At 39.2% G+C, this 22,229-nt stretch overlaps 1 protein-coding gene across 1 annotated transcript in view; it reads left to right on the top strand.

Annotated features, from left to right (window-relative positions):
* Adgrv1 (adhesion G protein-coupled receptor V1) overlaps window positions 1-22,229 on the top strand; it is a 541,812-nt gene that overhangs the window by 71,865 nt on the left and 447,718 nt on the right. Inside the window, exons 19-25 of the mRNA XM_076552019.1 lie at window positions 580-794; window positions 1,663-2,394; window positions 4,140-4,513; window positions 14,490-14,666; window positions 15,597-15,777; window positions 17,748-17,950; window positions 20,243-20,372. Of these exons, the coding sequence (XP_076408134.1) occupies window positions 580-794; window positions 1,663-2,394; window positions 4,140-4,513; window positions 14,490-14,666; window positions 15,597-15,777; window positions 17,748-17,950; window positions 20,243-20,372 (2,012 nt within the window). The remainder of the gene's footprint in view (window positions 1-579; window positions 795-1,662; window positions 2,395-4,139; window positions 4,514-14,489; window positions 14,667-15,596; window positions 15,778-17,747; window positions 17,951-20,242; window positions 20,373-22,229) is intronic.

Genomic DNA, 22,229 nt, shown 5'->3' with positions numbered 1-22,229 from the left:
GGGATTCTTCTCCTTAAGTTTTTTTTTTTTTCATAATGTCCCAGATTTGCTCGACATTTTGCATCAGAAACTTTTTAGATTTAACATTTTCTTGGTTCGGTGTATCAATGTCTTGTATCATGTCTTCAACACTTGAGATTCTCTCTTTCATCGCTTGTATTCTGTTTGTGATGCTTGCATCTTTAGTTCTTGTTTGCTTATCTACAATTTTCATGTCCCGGATTCCCTCAGTTTGTCTTATCTTTAATTGCTTCTATTTTCGCTTTTAGATTTTGAGCCATTTTATTCATTTTCTTTACCTGTTTGTTTATTTCTCAGCTTTTTTTTTTTTTTTAAAAAAAAGGGATTTATTCATTTCCTCCCATTGTTTGTTTTTGTTTTCTTGGATTTCTTTGAGAGGTTTAAGTTCTTGCTACCATTTCCTTCCTTTACTTTACTTGGTTGCTCAATGGGACCTGCTGGCTAGTTTGGTGATAAATAGAAAATGTGTACTTTCAAGAGAGAACAGAATGCTTTTGCTGTAGTTACATTCACCGCATACATGTTTCTTTAACATAATATTGTTCCGTTTTCACTTAGGGTTTTGAGGCACCGTGGACACTTTGGCAATGTCTCTGTGGCTTGGAAGCTGTTTCAGAATGTTTCTCTGCAGTCTGGACAAGAGTTCTACGAAACGTCAGGGACTGTTAACTTCATAGACGGAGAAGGATCAAAACCAGTAATTCTCCATGCTTTCCCAGATGGAATTCCTGAATTCAATGAATTTTATACTCTAAAGCTTGTAAATATTTCAGGTGTGGGCTCTTTCTATCTCTTATGTTACCAACCAAAATCTTATAATTTATACTTAAATAGAATTGCATACAAAGTCTGGTTGATGGTGAAGTTAAGTATGTTATGAATGTCTGATTTTAATGTCAAAGTACCTTTCTCGGTAGAAATTGTTTTGTTTTTGCAGTGCTGGGAGTCAAACTCTAAGCCTGTGTGTGTTAGGAGTGCTCTGCCAGTGAGCTACAACCCTAGCTCTTCTTTGTTTACCATTTTGAGACAGCAGGGCGTCTTTGGTGATGTAAAGGTTGGCTGGGAAATACTATCCAGAGAGTTCACGGCTGGTTTGTTGCCAATGATTATCAACAAGAGATGTCTCTATACAGCACAGGCTGGCTTCGAACTCTGGATCCTGCTGCCTACACCTCCAGAATTCTGGGGTCATAGGCATGTGACACTGTATCTGGCTCAGTTTTTCTTACTTATTCATTGGTATTAGGCATAGAATCTGAGGCTCTGTGCTAATCATGTGTTCTACCATTAAATTATGTCCTGAGCCTCAAACTGTTAATTTTGCATGTTTATTTTAAGGTCTTAGGGAGGTTCAGTTTTATGAATAGAGGCTTCCTCTATCTCACCATTTTGGGTTTTAAATATAAAAATATTGGGGGGAGGGGATCTTGACTGATTATCAATATGAATATGCTAATTGATGTTATTTAATAACATTACCCTGCAAAACATGGTGAAAACAATGTGATGATTCCATTATTCACTGATAATGAATAAATTATTTAACTAGACTTTTTCCTGTAAAACACACTGCTTTTTTTTTTTCGACTAAAAATTATTTAACTTCCGGTTTTTTAGTTATTCTAAATTTTCTCACTACAGGTTCTGGAGGTCAGCTAGCAGAAACCAACCTTCAGGTGACAGTCATGATTCCATTCAATGATGATCCGTTTGGGATTTTCGTCTTAGATCCAGAGTGTCTAGACAGAGAAGTGGCAGAAGATGTCCTGTCAGAAGATGATATGTCTTATATTACCAGCTTTACCGTTTTGAGACGACAGGGTGTCTTCGGCGATGTGCGAGTGGGCTGGGAGATACTGTCCGGAGAGTTCACTGCTGGTTTGCCACCAATGATCGACTTCCTGCTGGTAGGAATTTTCCCTGCTACTGTGCGTTTGCAGCCACATATGCGACGTCACCAGAGCGGAACGGATGTCTTGTACTTCAGTGGACTAGAAGGTGCATTTGGGACTGTCGACCCCAAGTACCACCCTTCCAGGAATAACACAATTGCCAACTTTACATTTTCAGCCTGGGTAATGCCTAATGCCAATACAAATGGATTTCTCATAGCAAAGGATGACGGCAATGGAAGTATCTATTATGGGGTAAAAATTCAAACTAATGAATCCCATGTGACCCTTTCCCTTCACTATAAAACTTTTGGATCAAATGTTACATATATTGCCAAGACCACAGTCATGAAATATTTAGAAGAAGGTGTTTGGCTTCATGTTTTAATTATCCTAGATGATGGCATAATTGAATTCTATCTGGATGGAAGTGCAATACCCAGGGGAATCAAGAGTCTCAAAGGAGAAGCCATCACTGATGGTGAGTGCCAGCTTCATAACTAGAACATTGAATTTGAAAGTTCTCAAGTCTTCAATTAAAATTTGATTTTTACAAAAGAGCTAGCAAGTTTTGAAACTTGACTTTGTTTGTTTTTCTCTTACGAAGCTATGTGCCTACCAAGACCAAGATCAGGTTATATTGAATATTTCAGAAATGAAGGGTGCAAAGTCTTTAGCCTGGTGGAATCAGAAACAGGCTCCAGGCTAGAGATGTGCTATAAAACTTTCTAGGAAGAAAGGAAAAAATAGGAGCATCTCTTGTCCCTCAAGTTAGTGGTCATGATGAGGACTGTTTCAGCTTAGGGATGAGCAAGTGTCTGGAATTCTGAAGCAGCCCGTTGTGTCTGGAGAACTGTTTCTTGCTGGAGGGCTTCTTTCCAGGTTCCACCAAGCCCTGCAGTCCCACAATCCATGTATAAAATAATCACTCAGACACTTATATTACTTATAAACTGTATGGCCGTGGCAGGCTTCTTGCTAACTGTTCTTATATTTTAAATTAACCTATTTTTATAAATATATACTTTGCCACATGGCTGGTGGCTTACCGGCATCTTCACATGCTGCTTGTCCTGGTGGTGGCTGCCAGTGTCTCCCCATCCTTCTTCCTGCTTTTCCAATTCTCCTCTCTCCTTGTCCCGCCTATACTTCCTGCCTGGTCACTGGCCATCAGTGTTTTATTTATATAGAGCGATATTCACAGCAGTTTCTCCTTCAGTAAGATCAGAAGTGAGGGTGATGGGCATTAGGAAGAAGAGGAGTCAGGAGAAAATATTCACCGAAATGATTACAGGCTCTATATTTATTAGTAGGTGAATGGATGAATCCTGTGGCTTGCTTTGAAGAGATAATCTTTGTTGGCTTTTAGCCAAATCATATGCTCTCTCTTTGAGTAACTCACTGTAGATTGTACTTGGGAGGCTGAGGCAGGACAATCATGAAGGACAAGCTACCCTGGGTTACATATCAAGTTGCTGGCCAGAAGCAGTAATGAGATCTTGTCACAAAACATCAAAAACCAAAATAAAAAACAAACTAACTAAATGATAAATTGATGAAATCCTTAAAAGGCCTGTGAAGGTGAGATATAGTTGGCCTGTATGCTCTCACTATTTTTAAAAGCTCTTCTAAGAACTGCTTCTATTTCTACATTCAGTTAAGTTTTAGACAAAATGATACAGTCGGCCCATAGAAAACACCACTCCCCAGTTTATTTAACTGGAGAAGAATTTTTAGTCCATAGAACTTTCAGGCTCTCTATGTGTATAATCTATAGTTTTAAAATTGGAACTGAACTAACCTATTAACATTTTAAAATCAGTAAATAGTTTTAAAGTGTCATAGGACACATTTCTACTCAAATGAATATACAACACACAAGCATACGTGGATATATATGGATATATATATATATATATGATGTATACATTTATTTTTCTGTGCATAAATGATTTTGACAGACCGATATAAATTACTTTGAAGAGCATCATTTAATTTTGAAGGTAGATACTGTAGTGTAAGATCACAAATCCCAGAAATTATTGTGCAGGTTCCTTTTTGTCATAATGAAAGATGATGTTTATTTGGTCTCATTTTAGTTATGCCAAAAAGTTTTACTTACCAAAGATATATTTCTGTAGAATTGTCTTGCTTTCTGAATCACACTTAGAGCTTGTGGTAGGAGACAGTGGCTGTTGTAGCATCTAAATGCATGTCTAATTTCAGGTCCTGGAATACTGAGAATTGGGGCGGGGATGAACGGCAGTGACCGATTCACAGGCTGGATGCAGGATGTGAGGGTCTATGAGCGGAAACTGACTGCCGAAGAGATTTATGAACTCCACGCTATGCCTGCAAGGAATGATCTACACCCCATATCTGGGTATCTGGAGTTCAGACAAGGAGAAAATAACAAGTCATTCATCGTTTCTGCAAGAGATGACAAGGAGGAGGAAGGAGAGGAGCTGTTTCTTCTTAAACTGGTCTCTGTCTATGGAGGGGCGCAGGTTTCGGAGGCAAACACTACAGCTAGACTGAGAGTCCAGAAGAGTGACAATTCCAATGGCCTGTTTGGTTTCACGGGAGCTTGCATACCGGAGGTGAGTAGGGAGCTTGGAGAATTCCGCTGTAAAACACTCGGTGTAGGTGCATTTGTTTGGGGTTGAGCTAGCTGTCCAGAAGTGTGTGGTAGCTGTGTTTGCACATGCAAATCTCAGTCCCTGTTCCTGGCAGTTTTCAGTTTAAGTCACCTTACTGAGGTGTAGGAAACAAGAGCGAAAGAGCAAATAACTCTCAGCAATTAGCTTAAAAGTTGGTCACTTTAAAGAATGAATAATTATGTACCATATATAATATTGCTAATATTTTTGATACCATATATGTAAATAAAATAGTTCATACTGAAAGCCTGTGTGAATAATTAAAAATGAAACTTGATTTCAATTTGCTTTTTTTTTCTTACAGGGGACATTTTAAAGTAGTTGTGGGATTCTCCCAACTTGCTTGTAATTGTTTCTCACCAACTGTCTTGGCTGGCTTAATTCATTAGACCGCTTTACTGTTCTTATCAGTTCTTCCTAAGTTTTCAGAGATACCTGATCATCTCAGTTTCCTGATTAGTAATGCGAGAGCTCACGAAACTGCCTCACAGGTGTTGTGTGTGACAGCGAATGCTCCGTGTTCATGAACGCTGCCAAGAAACAAGAGCGCTGTTGCCCTGCAGCTTGACACCGGTAGATTAGATGAAGGAGTATGTTAACTGAATGGTTAAGAAAAATAGCATGAGTTGAACTTGGAAAAGTTATGTGTCACAGGACTCATTGCAGCTTAAATTTGAATGCCCAGATCTCTGGAATTTCATGTAATCCCTTAGTTTCCATGGCAACCACAAGACAAGAGCTCTTAAGTTGTTTTTGTTAAACTTCAGAAATATCACATATGCTAATAATGACTTCAAATTGCTCTTTTACATTCATCTACTTATTTATTTATTATTTGTTAACTTGGTGTGTGAGTGTGTGTGTGTGTGTGTGCCTGCTGTGCCTCTGAATGTCAGAGGATAACTTATGTGAGATCTTTAGGGATCAAACTCAGGACATCAAACTTGATAGCAAATGTCTTTGCCCCTAAGTCATCTCATCTGTGCCTTTAAAGGGGGTACCCAGACATCAGCTTTTACATATTCAGATGTATGCACTTTTCTGATAATCTGTAAGACAGATACTTCTCATTGTAGAATCAGAGACAGTGTTACAGGTCTGAGAAATAACTATCCAAAGTTGAATTAAATCAGGCAGGATCAACTCAAATGCCTGTTTACAGCTTTGTGTTTATTACATCTTAATGAATATCAATTTTGTTCTTTGCCTCTATTATAAAAGAACTAGAATCTGAGCCCATCTCTTGAGATTCTTAATCCATTATCTTTCTCCATGTATCTTTAAATGTCATTTTGCCCAATTTTGAAAAGTCGGGTAGTTTTTGCTGGGTTGTGAGAACCATAGTCGTACCATGCAATGTTATATTCCTTAAGTTACCTTCAAGATCTGGCCTCTGCCCATGACGCTGGCCTCATCTGTGTAAATCCCACCTTTCATCAGTGTGGCTCAGATGGACTAGCCTTGGTACGATCCCGGTGTCAAGATAGGCACTCACCAGTCTCCGTCTTTGCCATCGTTTTCTCCAGGTCATGAGTCGCAGTTACTCAGACACTGTCTCCTGTTTAAAGTCACAGATAATCTTCTCAAACCCATGGCTCTTCATCCACCCGTTGTTTAATGCTTTTAACTTCTCAACCCCATGGCTCTTCATCCATCCATTGTTTAATGCTTTTAACCTTCTCAAACTCATTGCTCTTCATCCCCTCATTATTTTGGAGCACTGATCACACTATCCATTGCCTTCTGGCCTTCGTAAGTCTGCTTAAGTATTGGTTACATCTATATCTATCACACAGAGAAACAGCCCTGAGCCACAGGAAGGTCTTGTGATTCATTATTGTATCAGTAGCACCAAGAATGGAGGTGTTCAGAAAACCTGTGGGACCTTTTGAATACATTTGACATCAAAATGTGAAGAAGCACACAGCAGTTCAGATAGTGTTTAGTTTTAGTTAAGTACATGAGCAACCAAACTGGAAAAGCAAAAACCAACACTTCAAAAATACTTAAAATGAAGAGCGGTCTCTCAGTGTTCTCTAGTCTGAACCGTTGTAGTCAAGCTTTCCACACCGGCTTGTTTCACAACTCCCACTGATGATCTTACTTGGTGACAGTTGACTCTGTAGTTACACAACTTCGCCTCAACAGATTCCACCTTGCCCTTCACTGTGGGTGAGAGAATTTGTACGCCTTGGCCACATGACGTAATACACTGCAGTGAAGTTACAGCTGGAATTTCCCAAGTCTATGTGAGATGAAATGAATGGATACATGTTTGAAAGAGCAATGTTTGGGGATTAAGAGAACATTGTTGAGTCTGAAAGATTAAAGATTGACAATTAATTTTTAGAAACATTACATAATTCTTATATTTTAAATGATAGGAGAAACCTAAAACTCCTATTTTTTATCATCATTATGAGTATGAAAACCAGGAATATTTATTCAGTCTTACAGAAACCTTTCTCAAAATGTGGCTCTAGGGTCCCTAGGTTTTCTTGAGATCCCTTCAGGGCCTCCACAAGGTCAAACTTAATTTTATAAGCAATAGTAAGATATTTTAGCTTTTCATCTTATTGACATTTTGTGCTACAAAAGCAAAGATGACCTGGACTTGGAGCTTCTGGCTCCTGGGTACAAATTATGGAGGTGTTACCCACTCTGCCGCTTACTCACCACCACATGAACAGTGTTAACTTTATTTAAAGATATTTTATTAAATCAGTGCAAGATTAAGTTTTGGAAGTCTCAAACTACAAATACCTGTAGTTTTCTAATATTCTATGCCCAAATGAGAAGTGGAAAAAGACATTTTCTGTTGCCTTTCCAAAGCAGGATGGCTGGGGGGCTGGAGAGAGAGCAGCAGTCAGGAGCGGGCACTGCTCTTGCCCAGGCCCCATGGTTGCCTCAGAACCTCTTGTAACTCCAGCTCCACTGCATTCTTCTGGTTGCTGTTGCCACCTGTGAGCGAGCATGTGTCACGCACGCACGCACGCACACACGCACACACGCACACACACATGCACGCACGCACGCACGCGCACGGTTGTGGGCCTAGAAGAATTTTTCAGTGGTTAGAGGGCTTGCCCTTGTCAATGTAAGAACTCAAACCCCACATAAATCTAAGTAGTCATGGCGAGTAGACCAACTGAAATCTGTGAGCCCTGCGTTCTGCAAGCCACCCTGTGTGAATAAATAAAGTGGAGCACTGTTGAAGTAGATGCCCAACGTTACCTTTAGGCCTTCCCATGCACATGCACAGTGGTGTGCCCACCCTTGTGCAAACACGGATTCCCATAGGTACACTCACCACATACACATGCACAGACAAGCCCGAAAGCCATGATGGATGAGTGAGGAAAGGTACAGAAACAGTTTTGAATCAGGAGCATAATTAGTTGCTGATCTCATGGAACACTACATTTTGAAAAAAAAAAAAAAGATTGACAAGTTTTATTTATGTAGACTTTGGTATTTGGCACATATTTTCAGAAAAGTGAACTACCTATTATGAGAAAACATATAATAGTTCTGGTTGGTGATTAAAAATAGTCAGTCTTTCACATGAGAATCTGAGTTTTGGAAAATTTTAATCCGCCAAAGTGAGTTCGACAGTTTTTGAGCCCTTCAGATGTTTGAGATAATATTGCCAGTGATCTATATCAGTGTACTTGTTTTGTGTAATTAAATATGTTAGCACATGGAAGATATAAAGAGCTCAGTAAGCCAGTATGTTCTAAATAATCATTGCACGGATAGCAGATTGATTCCCAGTGCAAGATGGGCAGTGGGTCACAGGGCAACAAAATACGTTTGCAGGTTGCACTAAACTCCAAGAAGCTGCCACTTTTCAAATTTTGGTGTGGTACTGCAGTACCCATAGTTATCCTCAAAGTCTCTGAAGACTCCACTGCTTTCCAGTTACATGTGAGGCCGGATTTTGTATTTATACTTCAGCTAGAACTCGGGGAGGAAGAACATACTGGTTGTAGAAGGGGCTATGAAGTCCAGCTGCTTCCCACTAAACCCGACTTCAGAGCAGAGGCCCTCAACCTTCCTGTGCTGGGACCTTTAATACGGCTCCTCGTGTGGTGCTGACCCCAACCATAACCTTATTTTTGTTGTTACTTCATTGCTATATTTTTCTACTGTTATGAATCATAATGTAAATATCTGTGTTTTCCAATGTTCTTAAATGACCCCTGTGGAATGATTGTTCGACAGAGGAGGAGCGGATGGTGGGGGGATAGACAGGAGGAGGGGAGAGGCGACGGGAAGGGAGGAGGGAGGGGGAAACTGTGGTTGGTATGTAAAATAAGTGAAAAACTTTAATAGAAAAAAATGATTGTTTGACCTCCAAAGGGGTCATGACCTACAGATTGAGAATCAGCTGCTTGGGAAAGACATAAAAATAGAAAATGCTGCTTCTTGTTACTGCTTCTCTTTGTTTTAGAATAAATAGTTATTACTCAGAATACATGTTGTTTGTGTTGACAGACAGGCTTATTGTTGTATTCCAATTAGTTAATAGTCACTACTCATTTCATTTTTACATTTTTTAGTACAGTGGATAACAATGGTCTTCACTAACATAGACAGAAACTGTTTGGACTTCTGAGTGATTTTATGAGTGTGCAGGTCTACAAAGAAAAAGATTTGAGAAGTCTTTGTTTACTTTGTGCCTCGTAAGACTGAATTTAGTAGCTTGGTTCATTTTCAGAAATATTGAAAGTGGTCATAATTATTTTGATGTTTCTTCTTTGCCAAGGTTCACTGTGTCCCATGAAAGAGCAGGTGCTTAATAGACTATAATAGGAAGAATCAATAAACTTATGGGTAGATTGGAGCTCCGATAAGGCATATCAAATGATTGTTCGGATTGCAGTTGGAATCCGTGTTGAGTAGACCGCTGATCTTGTTAAACCCAGAATAGTATCCATGTCACCATGCTTTGTTCTTCTGTATAATTTCTATGTTATTTCTTCCTTAACGTACTTTATAAAATTGTGTATTCCATATAATTAATTGATGAAATTACTTTTTCACAATAATTCATAGAACTTGTGAGACTCACATTTTATATAACTAATCTTTTGTTATATATATATATGTATATATGTATATATATATATATATATATATTTTTTTTTTTTTTTTTTTGGTTTTTCGAGACAGGGTTTCTCTGTGTAGCTTTGCGCCTTTCCTGGAGCTCACTTGGTAGCCCAGGCTGGCCTCGAACTCACAGAGATCCGCCTGGCTCTGCCTCCCGAGTGCTGGGATTAAAGGTGTGCGCCACCAACGCCCGGCTTGTTTTATATTTTTATATACATGGTTTAAGAATCAATTTAGAAATGGTTTGGAAAGACCATTGTGGAAATAAGATACTGTTTTTACTTAACTGTATTTTAAGTACCTACTATATTATATGAATAAATTCCTTTAGGGCTGTACCAATACAGTACAACTCACAAAGCATTGCCCAAACATAAAACAGAATAAAAATTCAAACTGGATTTGTAATTCCTTAGTTTTAATTTTCTATTTCATAAAAGAAGCCCACTTCACATTTCACAGAACTGCCCTGTTTCTGAGCAAATGGACTTGACAACTCTCCTAATTGATCACCCTTACTTCTGATCCCCCATTGATATGAACATTTGCAAAATGCTGGCTGAGCACAGGGTGCTGAAGAGATGGCTCGGTGATTAAGAGTATGTACTGCTCTTGCAGAAGACCTGAGTTTGTTCCCAATATCCATACTGGGCAGCTTCCAATTCCTGGAATTCCAGTTCCAGGGGCATCCACCCTTTCTGGCCTCCGAGGTACCTGCACTTGTGTGCACGTACCTACACACTTCACACACATGTAATTAAAATGAATTAAACTTAGAAACAAAAGAGGGTGCAGTGTTGAGGACTACTAGCTGTTTCTAGTTTGAACTGGATCAAGGTGGCTTTGAGGGCTGCAGGGGATCCATTCACTGGCCTAAATGCTTGTGTCAATATTCTAAAGTCAGTTCAGGTAGCTATGATAATATTAGGAAAAACATTACATATATATTTTCTATCTCTTGATGGATTCCTATGTCAGTAATTATACTTTGTAGTTCAGGGCTTTTCCAAATGTGTCAGAAATGTCAAATTTGTGTTACTAGGCATCCTGATGTCTAGTAACCATATTCTTTCTCCCCATTTTTTTTTTTTATCACAAAGAGTGAGAACATGAAATTGGGTGGGTGGAGGGTAGAATGTGGGAAAAGATGGGGGAGGGGAAAGAATGTGATGAAGATACCATTCTTGGATCAGCTGTCTGGTTGTGGGAGGGAACACGAATAAACCTGAATTTAAAGTCTCTGTAGATGATCTACACCCAAACAGAGCAGCTGGAATAGTGGATGCAGTGTGCTCATTGCCAGGCTTCAGTAATTAACCTTTTTCTCAGTATTGCTTAATCTTTTTGACCTAAGTATTTAAAACAACAAAACTTCAGGGGATGCCATTTGTTTTATAATATTTGTGAACATTAATGGTGTATTGTTTTAGCCAATCATCCTAAGTGATTTGTTCTTATGGACTCTTGACACTTAAAGGAGTCTTTAACTGAAATTTTATAAGATATGCTTTGCTGAATGTAGCACAAAACTGTACATGTTTCCATATAAACTCCACATACAGCATGCATTTGAATATACTTGTACAACACGTCAGGAGGATTTTGTTGATGGAAGGTACAGTAAAGCGCTCTCCTAGTCTAATCCCTCCTGGTCATGCTTTTTAGGTCTAAAAGGGCCCTCCACACATTTCTGAGTAAGTCTTTGGATATATTTGCTCCCTGCCTTTTGCTGAAAGGAGGGGCTGAATATTTGCATGTTCAAATGAATGGTTTATTAGCTTAGATTGTACAAAAAATCATTCTCGTTAAAATTTGGAGTGATACCAAGATAGACCCCATGCTTAGGAGGAACTGGCCAACACAATAGGGTTCTGTGTATGTGTGTGTGTGTGTATTTTATTTGCTTGTGTTATTGTTTTGTTTAAGTTTAGTTTTTTTTTTAAGATTTATTTATCTATTATGTATATAATGTTCTGTCTGCATGTTTTGCCTGTAGGCCAGAAGAGGGCACCAAATCTCATTACAGATGGTTGTGAGCCACCATGTGGTTGCTGGGAATTGAACTCAGGACCTTTGGAAGGACAGCCAGTGCTCTTAACCACTGAGCCATCTCTTCAGCCCTAGTATTTTTTTTTAATCAGAGAGTGAGAACATCAAATTGGATGAGCAGAGGGTAGAATGTGGGAAAAGATGGGGAGCAGAAAGAATATGATAAAAATATATTTATTTCTCAAATAATAAAGACATAAATTTAGAGGACAAATTGGAGCAAATCAATTGTCATTGTGTTGGAAGTTGAAATACAGAGGAATCCTACTTTTCAGCATGTACATATTTATCTTTATAAAGTGAGGCATTTTTACATAATACATGGTGGTCTATTTTTAAGGGAGGAAGTACTTGTATATGGTAATGTATTACTAGAATCTATGTATAGTGCGTGTTTAATGTCCATCTAAGTCCTGTAACCATTATGATCCCCTGTTTGAGAAGAGTCCGGGAAAGTTGATGAGCACACAAAGGGGCTCAGAACTCTGACCCTCGACCTTCCTCTTCCCATCTCCCATTTGCTCAGGTACATCCTGCCAATGTGCAGAAGTCAAGCAGAGCCCGCAGAGGAAATCACGTGGGAAGTCATGCTGTGCTCTTGGGTCTTTTTGCTGCTTTGTTGTGTTCTTCTCCTCAGCCTGTATGGATGGAGGGCCTCACCTCAGGAAGTCACACCTGTCACAGCACGCTGAGTGGCTTTCCAGAAGCCACCAGTAGTGAGAACATTAAGCCCTTAGAGAGATAGGAGCAGGAGATAATAGCTCAAAAAACAATACCACTGGTGCTTAAGAGGAAATTCGGGGACTAACAAAACAGTGCACACAGTAAACACTTAAGGCACCCTACAACAAGTGTGCTGTAGCCTATTGCCTTGAGAAGGAACTTGTTTACTTGTAAGCATGATCCTCAGAAGGTTGCAGATTAATTGATACCTGCAAGTGATACAGGGTTAGTTACTGAAAATCAGAAGAAAAACTGTAACACTAGAAATAAAGTGTGGATCCCAACACAAATGCTGAACTACCACTTGCACTGTCCTAGCCCTTTTTTATATATCACTTATCAAATTTTATGTGTATATGCTCGTTGTATATGGCCCGTGGTACCATGTATCATGTGGCCACATACCATGTGAAGGTCTGACAATGGGCACACAGTCATTGAAGTGAATGCACTTGAATGGCTAGTGAAAGACTCAGGCAAGTTGCGGGCCTAGGGACCGAACCATCTCTTATAGAGCTGGAATGGTCTCCCCAGAATGTCCTATGCACATTCAGTGCTGGTATCAGCTTCTGAGTACTTTATAACCGAGCTCAAGAAGTTAGAAGCAGAAGTGAGACTGAGCCTAGCTCTACACGTCTTTCTGATCCATTGTCTAAATCTGTTTCCAACCTCCATCCTTTACACACTGCGGTATTAGATGTTCTACTCTGACTGGGTTTCTGGGGATCATCTGACTGCCAGAAGATATACCCATGACTCCAGTGAACTCTTATCTGGTTGCTTCATCTTGTACCACATGGCCAGCAGACAGAGAACTGACCGTGTTGGCCCCTGTGTGCTCCCTCCTGTTTACTTCAGAGTCAGTGGGTTCCTGCTGCTCCTTGAAATTCAGGATTTGCCGGAGAAAGGCCTGGATAGTCCATATGCATTGTGAAAGCTTTCCATTATTACCTGTCAGTAGACAAGTTCCAAGTCCGTCTTCTCCAGCCCTGCCGTCAGCACCTAACCTTAGCCTTGGGAGATATTTATCTCTGTTCAGTTGCAGTTATTTCCTATGAAGTATGTTTCCAAATGTAAAAACAGAGTCAAACCGAGACCCTATGAAGAGGATGCAGATCTATTTTAAAAACACCAGACTTCTAGCTCCACATAGTTTTAAACCATTATTTTAAGTTGTTTGAATCAAATATTATCTTTTGAAAAAATGTACACAGATATGTTTATGCTTTTTACATATGTGTAAAAAAGGAATTAAAAAGATACCAAGCATAATACAAAATTCCCTTTTCTGTTTCCTCCATCTGAGGCATTTATTTCTTGTCTGTCTGCCTGCCTATCTATCTATCTATCTATCTATCTATCTATCTATCTATCTATCTATCTATCTATCTATCTATCTATCTATCTATCTATCTATCTATTGAATCTGGGCCTTACTGTGTAGCCCAGGTTGACCTGGAACTCACAGAAATCATAATCTTCTGTCTCCATTTCTCAAGTGCTTGGATGAAGAGCCACCACATCTGGCTGGACAGTTCTAAAATACTTTTGTGCTTTGTGTCACTCCGGAATGATTCCACCAATACTGAAGCTTTTGTAGCCATTCCTAGAATATTCTTGATGTTCAGCCTTCTGCCATTGACTCTGCCTGGATTTTGTTGGTCTGCACTTCATCTTTAGTTATATTGTAAGACTGTGGCCTTCTTTGAATGTCCTTTATTCAGCGAGGGTTGTGCATTGTTTTGGAAAAAAAGATCTTTTGTAACCATCACACCTGGCATTGTGTCTAGCAGGCAGGAGCTATCAGTGAATGAACTACTTACACAGTAAAGCGATTACAGTTGCTTTTGCTTTGTACCTAATAAGCAGGGGAAGAAACAATGCTCTCAAATACACTTTGTAAATGTAGAGGTCTCCAAGCCTGTTTAGACACGTGGAAAGTGGAACTAGGCTATAAAAAGCAGAAGGACTCAGGAAAGCACTAATTTCTTCACTGACCATGCATTTAAAAATCATTTATGTTCAATTACAGATTACAGAGGAGGGGTCCACCATTTCCTGTGTGGTAGAGCGAACAAGGGGAGCTTTGGATTATGTTCATGTTTTCTACACCATCTCACAGATCGAAACGGAAGGCATCAATTACCTCGTTGATGATTTTGCTAATGCCAGTGGTACCATTACCTTCCTGCCTTGGCAGAGATCTGAGGTAAACTCTACCGCCTGGGTTTCTTTGGATGCTTCTGGGAAAGTGTTTCATCATCTCTTTATTTATTCATTGGTTAGCAATCCCTTGGTATCTAAGCATTTTAAACTATGTGGGAAATTAGGTGTATCTATTATTCTTTAAAACAGAAATAATCTAGCTTTTCTGTGAGAGAAAAATAAAAAATTTTCAACGTTAGTTTTAAAAATTCTTTAATGCCAGTACAATAAAATTAATATAGCTTGAGGATGTATTTTTCTAGATTTGTATTTTTATATATTTACTTACTTATCTATTTAGAAACATGTGGTCAAGGTGGGCCTTGGAGTTGTCATCCTCCTGCCTCAGCCTCCTGAGTACTGATATGACAGATGTGTGTTACCATTCCTACGTGTTTAGATTGCTATCACACAATACTTTCCATTGGGGAGTTTAGAAACAGCAGCACAGTGCTGTTCACAGTGTGAAATCATGGGATGCTTAAGGGCTGGGTGCCTGCAGATGCAGGGGCTGGGGAGGCTCCTTTTCTGTTTTACATCTGTGGTACCGATTCATTGTGTCATGTGGTAGAAGGAGTAAATGAGCCCCCCCATGACCTCTTTCATAAGGACACTGATCCTGATCGTGTTCATTAAGTCTCTAATATCTAGTTTTCTTCTAAAGTCTCCACTCCTGACACCACCACTCTGGGAACAAGATACTAATATGCAAATGTTGAGGTAACACATTCAGTTTATTCAAGTAAACATTATTAATGAATTCATATCCTCAGCTCTCTTCTTATTTGCATATGTGCCTACACAGGTACACATATATTTCAGTGTGCAAGTTTGTGTAGAAATAAGTGATGTTTACTGACAATTTCAATCATACATGATTTAGTTGGCTATTTCCCCAAAGTAGTAACTACTGCTGTGCTCTTGCGCTGAACAGGTCCTGAATCTGTACGTTCTTGATGATGACATTCCTGAGCTTAATGAGTATTTTCGGGTGACATTGGTTTCTGCAGTCCCAGGAGATGGAAAACTTGGTTCAACTCCCAGCAGTGGTGCCAGCATAGACCCCGAAAAGGAGACCACAGACATCACCATCAAAGCTAGTGATCACCCTTATGGTAAAGCACTCTCTGTTGCAATTATTTTTCTCTTCTCTTGCCGTACTTGGTTTTATTAAGAACTTCTTACAAGTGAGTATGAAGCAGGACTCCTTCAAGGCCTCTCAGTGCTAACACCTCTGTTGCTGTTTCGTAGGACATTGTTTATGAAAGAAAAAGTAAAGATCAACTTCTGAGCTTAAGTAATATATTTAAAGTTTAAAAGTACTTTTATATGGTTATCAACATTCCTGTAATTAAAATATTTATGGTAATGTGTTAATATTGAAGTAATTAAAAACTTTGTAATATATGTCTTATTAGGTTTCAAAACATGGAGTTTTCACTAGAGGAGTTTGACTATTATACTAACAAGTGATAGTTTTAATTGGGAACTACCATGGATGTTGAAAATTTTTTTTATTAAAATGATATTTTGTGTGCAGATGAAGAAAGGACATCTTTAAGTGTCTGGGTAGAGAAATAGAGAATCTCTTATTCTGGTTTTAGAGTTAAATTTGAAATAAAGTGTTGCAGATTCTTTAGAGTATCATCAGTGGCTGTATATCAATTCCAGATTTCAGAAATTTGTCAAATATGAGTAAATGTCTGGAAATACATATTTTTAAAATTCCCTTAGTATTTCTTTTATTGATTGTTCCGTAGGATTAAACAGATTTCTTTGACTAAAGACAAGGAAAATTAACACTTCAATGTTTGACATTACGAAGGCTTAAAAACATTCTGGTGTGGCTTCTGACATTCCTAGATGACACAGTCTCACAGGAACCTCCCTGTTCCTCTGACTCTTACAATGTTTTTGCCCCATCTTCTACAATGATTCCAAGCCTTTGGTGCAGGATTTGTGTTATGGATGTAGTAGTTGGGACAATTCTGCATTGCTGATTGGCTGTAGTTTCTGTAAAGGTCTCCATCTGTTGCATAGAGAAGTTTCGTTGCTGAACATTGAAGATTTTATTTACCTGTGGGTATATGGACAAATATTTAGAATATAGTTAGGATTTTGCTGGTTTAGTAAAGTGGTGGTAGCAGGTTCACCTCCAAGATCCATGACTTCACTAGCCCTGGGTATTGACTGTGTTCACAGTACCAGGCATGATTTCCTTCTTGCTGAGGGGGTCTTAAGTCCAATCACAGAGCTGTCGGTTACTGCCAGGGTCTGTATGTCACTACTGACTGCACACAGGATTACTGTGCCACAGTGGTCACTGATGTTCACAGATGTCCGATCTGGGCAGTACTATTGGTTGCTTCCCTTGCACACTAATATTCAACATTGTAGAGGCTTAAAACAATTACGGGTGCAGCTTCTGACATTTCTAGATGACACAGTCACACAGTTTACTCACCAACCTGACTGCCTAAACATGAGCTGATCATGGGTGGCACCAGGAGACATGCTAACACAGACATGAAAAATCTCAGGAGGCTTCAACCCTGCACAAAGAACTGCTGGCAACCAAGGAATGCCGAGAGGGGGTGAAACGGTCCTTCCCCGGAAAGAGCACACCAAGTGGTCATTGAATTGGTTACTGGATACCAAATAGTCAGCTCTGAAAACTTATACACATACAATTAACATTATACAGACTGACAGGTTGTATTTATGAATTTAAGAACATGTATTCCTATATACACACACATGTATGTACATAACATTTAATGAAAAAAAAGAGGCCATGAGTTTGAAAAACAGCAAGGCTGGATATATGGGAGGCTTTGGATGGAGGAAGGAGAAGGGGAAAGTGATGTAATTATATTATAATCTCAAAAATAAAAGAAATAATTTTTAAAAGTTATAAGAAAAATATTTGTCATCAAAAGTGTGTTAGTTAACTCTAAAAACATGTTTTATGTGGAGCTCCTCAGGATTTTATCCTGATGATAGAAATGATTACACAAGGTTGCTTCAGCTGAGCACGAAATTCTTCCACAGATGACTAAGAGCCCTCTGACTTTGTCTCTCCTAGGCTTGCTGCAGTTCTCCACAGGGCGGCCTCCTCAGCCAGAAGATGCAATGAGTCTGCCTGCCAGTCGTGTACCACACCTCACGGTGCAGGAGGAGGACGGAGAGATCCGTTTGCTGATTGTTCGTGCACAAGGACTCCTTGGCAGGGTGTCCGTGGAATTTAGGACAGTGTCCTTGACGGCATTTAGTCCGGAAGACTACCAGGTATACCACTAAGACTTTTTTTATTTATTTTATTTTATGTGTACAGCTGTGCATGTGTGTCTGTGCACCATGTAGATGCCATCCCCGTCAAGGCCAGAAGAGCACCTTGGATCCCCTGAAACCAGAGTTACAGATAGTTGAGAGCCAACATGTGGATCCTCAGGGTGAACAAGTGCTCCTAACTACTGAGACCTTTCTTCAGCCTATCGCCATGGTTTTTGAAGCTGTATTTGTACATTGAATCTGAACACAGCCCTCACGGAGGGTTGGAAGTGTCTTGCATTGCATAAGGAACGCATCAAACAAAAGAAAGCGCACTGGTTGTCTTAGGAGCTTTTCAGCTTGTCTAAGTTGACAGTGGACTGCAATGGAACATGACACCGAGGTAGCTTCCATGCAGTGTGGCTCTCCTTCTGAGTTTTCATGTGGAGTTTGTTATAATGGCATAGCTTTGGGTCAGGTGCATTAAAAGATGATTCTTAACTGTTTCAAACTTTTGAAGAAGGTCCATGAGATAAAATCAAAATTACAAAGATAGTATGTGTGCATGGTTTTTTTTTTTCAATTTTACCATTTTTTTTTCCCAAAGGAGAAGCAATATGGCACTTTAGTCTGAAACTAAGGATCTAGAAATGTACAGACCCAGGGTTTGGCTTGACCTCTCCATGTGTGATGGTGGAGAGTCAGGTTCCCTACTCTTAATTTCTTCCTCTATGAAGTTATGATGTCTTCATTGCGCAGGACCACTCTGGAGATGAATGACATCAGTTTGTGTGTCGTACACTGGGCATGGCACATATGTAGTGACATTCAATTACCATTCCCGTTCGTAAGGTTGACAACAGTATTTTGAGTAAGAACATAGTTAGAATTTCTGCTTGGGAATCCTCAAAAAAGATAATGCATACTTCAATATTTATTGTTTCCCAGATAATTTTTTCTTTTAGGCTTTCAGTGTTAGTTTCTTGTTTCATATCTATTCTTCTTCCTGAGCCATACAAGTCTTGGCTAAATGAATTCCATTAATTTCAGCTCTAGTCCAGTTAACTAGTCCAGTTAATTCATAGATTTAGTCTTCTAAAAACTCTTCTTAGGAAATGAATTTTTTTCTCCAGCACCCGTTGTATCTTTAATGAGGCTGGTGTATAACATTCCTCAATGTGTGTCTTCTTGGTTTAAAGTGTTCTTTGCATTTTCTTAATTTCTTAATCTCTTGCAGTACGTGGGTGCTCATGTTAACAATCTTTAGTTTCTGAGTAGATGAAATAACCACAATTTCCAGTTTCATTATCACTTTCTATAATAAATGAAACAAAACAGGAAACCTATTCAGTCCTTTGTGGCAGATAGGAAGTGTGTCCGTGGAGACATATCAGTGTTTTCAGAGGGCCTTGACGTTCTGGCTGTGACAACACCTCTTTTAACTACTTATTTACTTAGCGCTGATGACTTGATAATGTTTGCCTTCATTACTTCTTATCATGGTCTTTATTATCAAAAAATAAATTTAAAATACATATGTGAGGAAAGGTGCCAGGAGGGATCATGTATGGAGAAGAAACAGCTGAATTGTGAATATCATTGTTCTCAATGATTGTTGTTATGATTATTCTTAATTTTACTAACCAAGTGGCAAGTAATACCCACCTCCTAGTTCTTTCCATTCAGCTGCTTGGAGTTCTGTGTTTTCATTGTTTGTTCATTTGTTTGAGAATTTCAAATATGAGTATAATATATTTGATCAAATGCACCCTGGCTCCCTCCTGGCTCCCCTGAATCACCTCCACATTTTTCTCTCCCAACTTCCTATGATTGTTTTAACCCATTGAGTCTATTTAGTGCTGCAAGCGTGTGCATAAGTGTAGGTCATCCTCTGAAACATGGACAGCTTATCAGGGCCACGTCCAAGGTACACTGACTCTCCCTTTCCCAGCGGCTGCCAGGTGCCAACGAGAATGGGTTACATGACTGGTTATCTATTGAAGTCTATGTTTAGAAAGTGGCAGGGCCTGTGATCTGTGAGGGGTGGCTGTGAAATAGGCTGGATAATCAGAGCTTTATGCTGAATTCCGAAGTTTAGGGGGAACAACGTAGATGAAGCAGGAGGACATTGGTAATATGATAAGGTTTTAGGCATTGGTCGGTGTTGGGAAGGGCCCAAGCTGTCAAAGGAACTTCACGAATGCCATGCTCTAAGGGTTTGACAATTTGGTATACAGTAAACATTTTCATTTTGCAATTTTGCACAAAGAATAATTGTAATATGATGGATAAATCTCATTTGTATTTCAGAGTATTGCTGGCACAGTAGAATTTCAACCAGGAGAAAGATATAAATATATTTTTGTCAACATCACTGATAATTCCATCCCTGAACTGGAAAAATCTTTTAAAGTTGAGTTGTTAAACTCGGGTGGAGGAGGTAAGACCGGTAACACATAAATAACAAATATTTGCCTGTCAGCCAACCATGATGCCGTTAACCAGTGCCAGTTATAGAACATATAGAACAGTTATAGAACTCATAGAACAGCTTCACCCAATGCCAAATTACTGCTGCCATTCTCCTTTGCTAACCCCCAAACTGTAAGGCTATTGACCTTCTTTTTGAATTTTCTTAATGGGTCCACTAGCGCTGTCTCCAGATATAATGCAGGCATCGATCAGAGCAGTCCAGAGAGATAATATAGGGAAGACAGGCCTGTAATATCTGATTCTTAATTCTAATGATCAGAAAACTGTTTACCAAAGGTCTTTGAAGTTTAAACTCAATGCATTGACAACATTTTCTTTTTTTTTTTTTTTTTTTTTTTTTTTTTTTTTTTTTTTTTGGTTTTTTCGAGACAGGGTTTCTCTGTGTAGCTTTGCGCCTTTCCTGGAACTCACTTGGTAGCCCAGGCTGGCCTTGAACTCACAGAGATCCGCCTGCCTCTGCCTCCCGAGTGCTGGGATTAAAGGCGTGCGCCACCAACGCCCGGCTAACATTTTCTATTGTAAAGTGAAACTGTTCAACTTCACATTGCCACATCAGCTTCTCATGCCAACAGTTTCATTAATGAAAAGATTAACATGTACTATTTGAAGTCACTGTTTACATCACTTAACTCAATGAGTATGTAGGCACTAGAAAGAGAAAATGCAGTGACTGCTACTAGTATTGGTTAATAACAAATCAAGGGCCAAGTATGATGTCCCATACCTTTAACCCCAGCACTTTGGAGGCATAGACAGATGGATCTCTGTGAGTTTGGGTTCCAGGCCCCCCAGGGCAGAGGGAGACTCTTTCTTAAAAAAATCATCAAAATTTTGCAGTTCTGGGATTAATCCCAAGGCCCTGTGCATATCAGAGAAGTGATTCACCACTGAACTGCATCCCATTCCTTGATCATCAAATGTAACTGAGAAATTTATCATCATAGTGATACTTAAGAGTTTATGTAGAAACATTCCTCAGTCATAGTGATACTTAAGAGTTTATGTAGAAACATTCCTCAGACATTTAGACTAGGCAGTTATATTCTAATTGGTGATGGATTCTCATTTGTAGTTTCCTAGTAAGAAGTAGTGATAGATAAACTAAATTTTCAGTAGTGAGTTGAAGGTAAGAGGAAAAGTAGTCTAGACATTGATGTTCCTCTATATTTATTGTTAGGGACTGTGTAATAAGTGGAACAGTTTGCAGAGCTAAATTCTTTGTGGGTCAAGAGAGCACTCCTTATGCCATACCGTTTAGCTTCTAAAGCTGATTGGGAATGCTAACCATGACCTTAACAGCTGTTTGATACTGACCAAGGTGTTTATGGCATTGAACTTCACATTTCTTTCATATGAATTCTAGACAGTATGGGAGCAGTTATGAACTGTAGAGTTGCTGGCAATCCGTTCTGTCTCTGAGATGACTTTAGGTCATGCATGTGCTATAAGTTCTCATACCTGGCACATTCCAGTCTCTATTGGAGGAAGAACAAAAACCAAGGCAGACCTTAACCTGGGCCTGTCCATCAAGGATATTAAATGTGGCTTGCTTTCCTTACTCTGCCTTTTCATTTCAGTCATCATTGCCCTGACTTTCTTTGTAAATATTTTAAAAAATCATGGTTGGAGTAGAAGATGGATTAGATATCAAAGTGTAAATACTTTATGTTTGTTATAGTTCTCCTGTATTCCCCTGGCATTATATATTTTACTTATGTTTTTAAGCTTTGTAAGATTTCTGTAAAAAGTAGCACCTTTTGCAGGTGAGAAAATTTAGACACCAAGGAAGGGAAGTGTTTTGTTG

The sequence above is a fragment of the Peromyscus maniculatus genome, chromosome 15 (genome assembly GCF_049852395.1).
Source record: "Peromyscus maniculatus bairdii isolate BWxNUB_F1_BW_parent chromosome 15, HU_Pman_BW_mat_3.1, whole genome shotgun sequence".
Taxonomy (NCBI): domain Eukaryota; kingdom Metazoa; phylum Chordata; class Mammalia; order Rodentia; family Cricetidae; genus Peromyscus; species Peromyscus maniculatus.
This window is presented reverse-complemented; position numbering and strand designations above follow the sequence as displayed.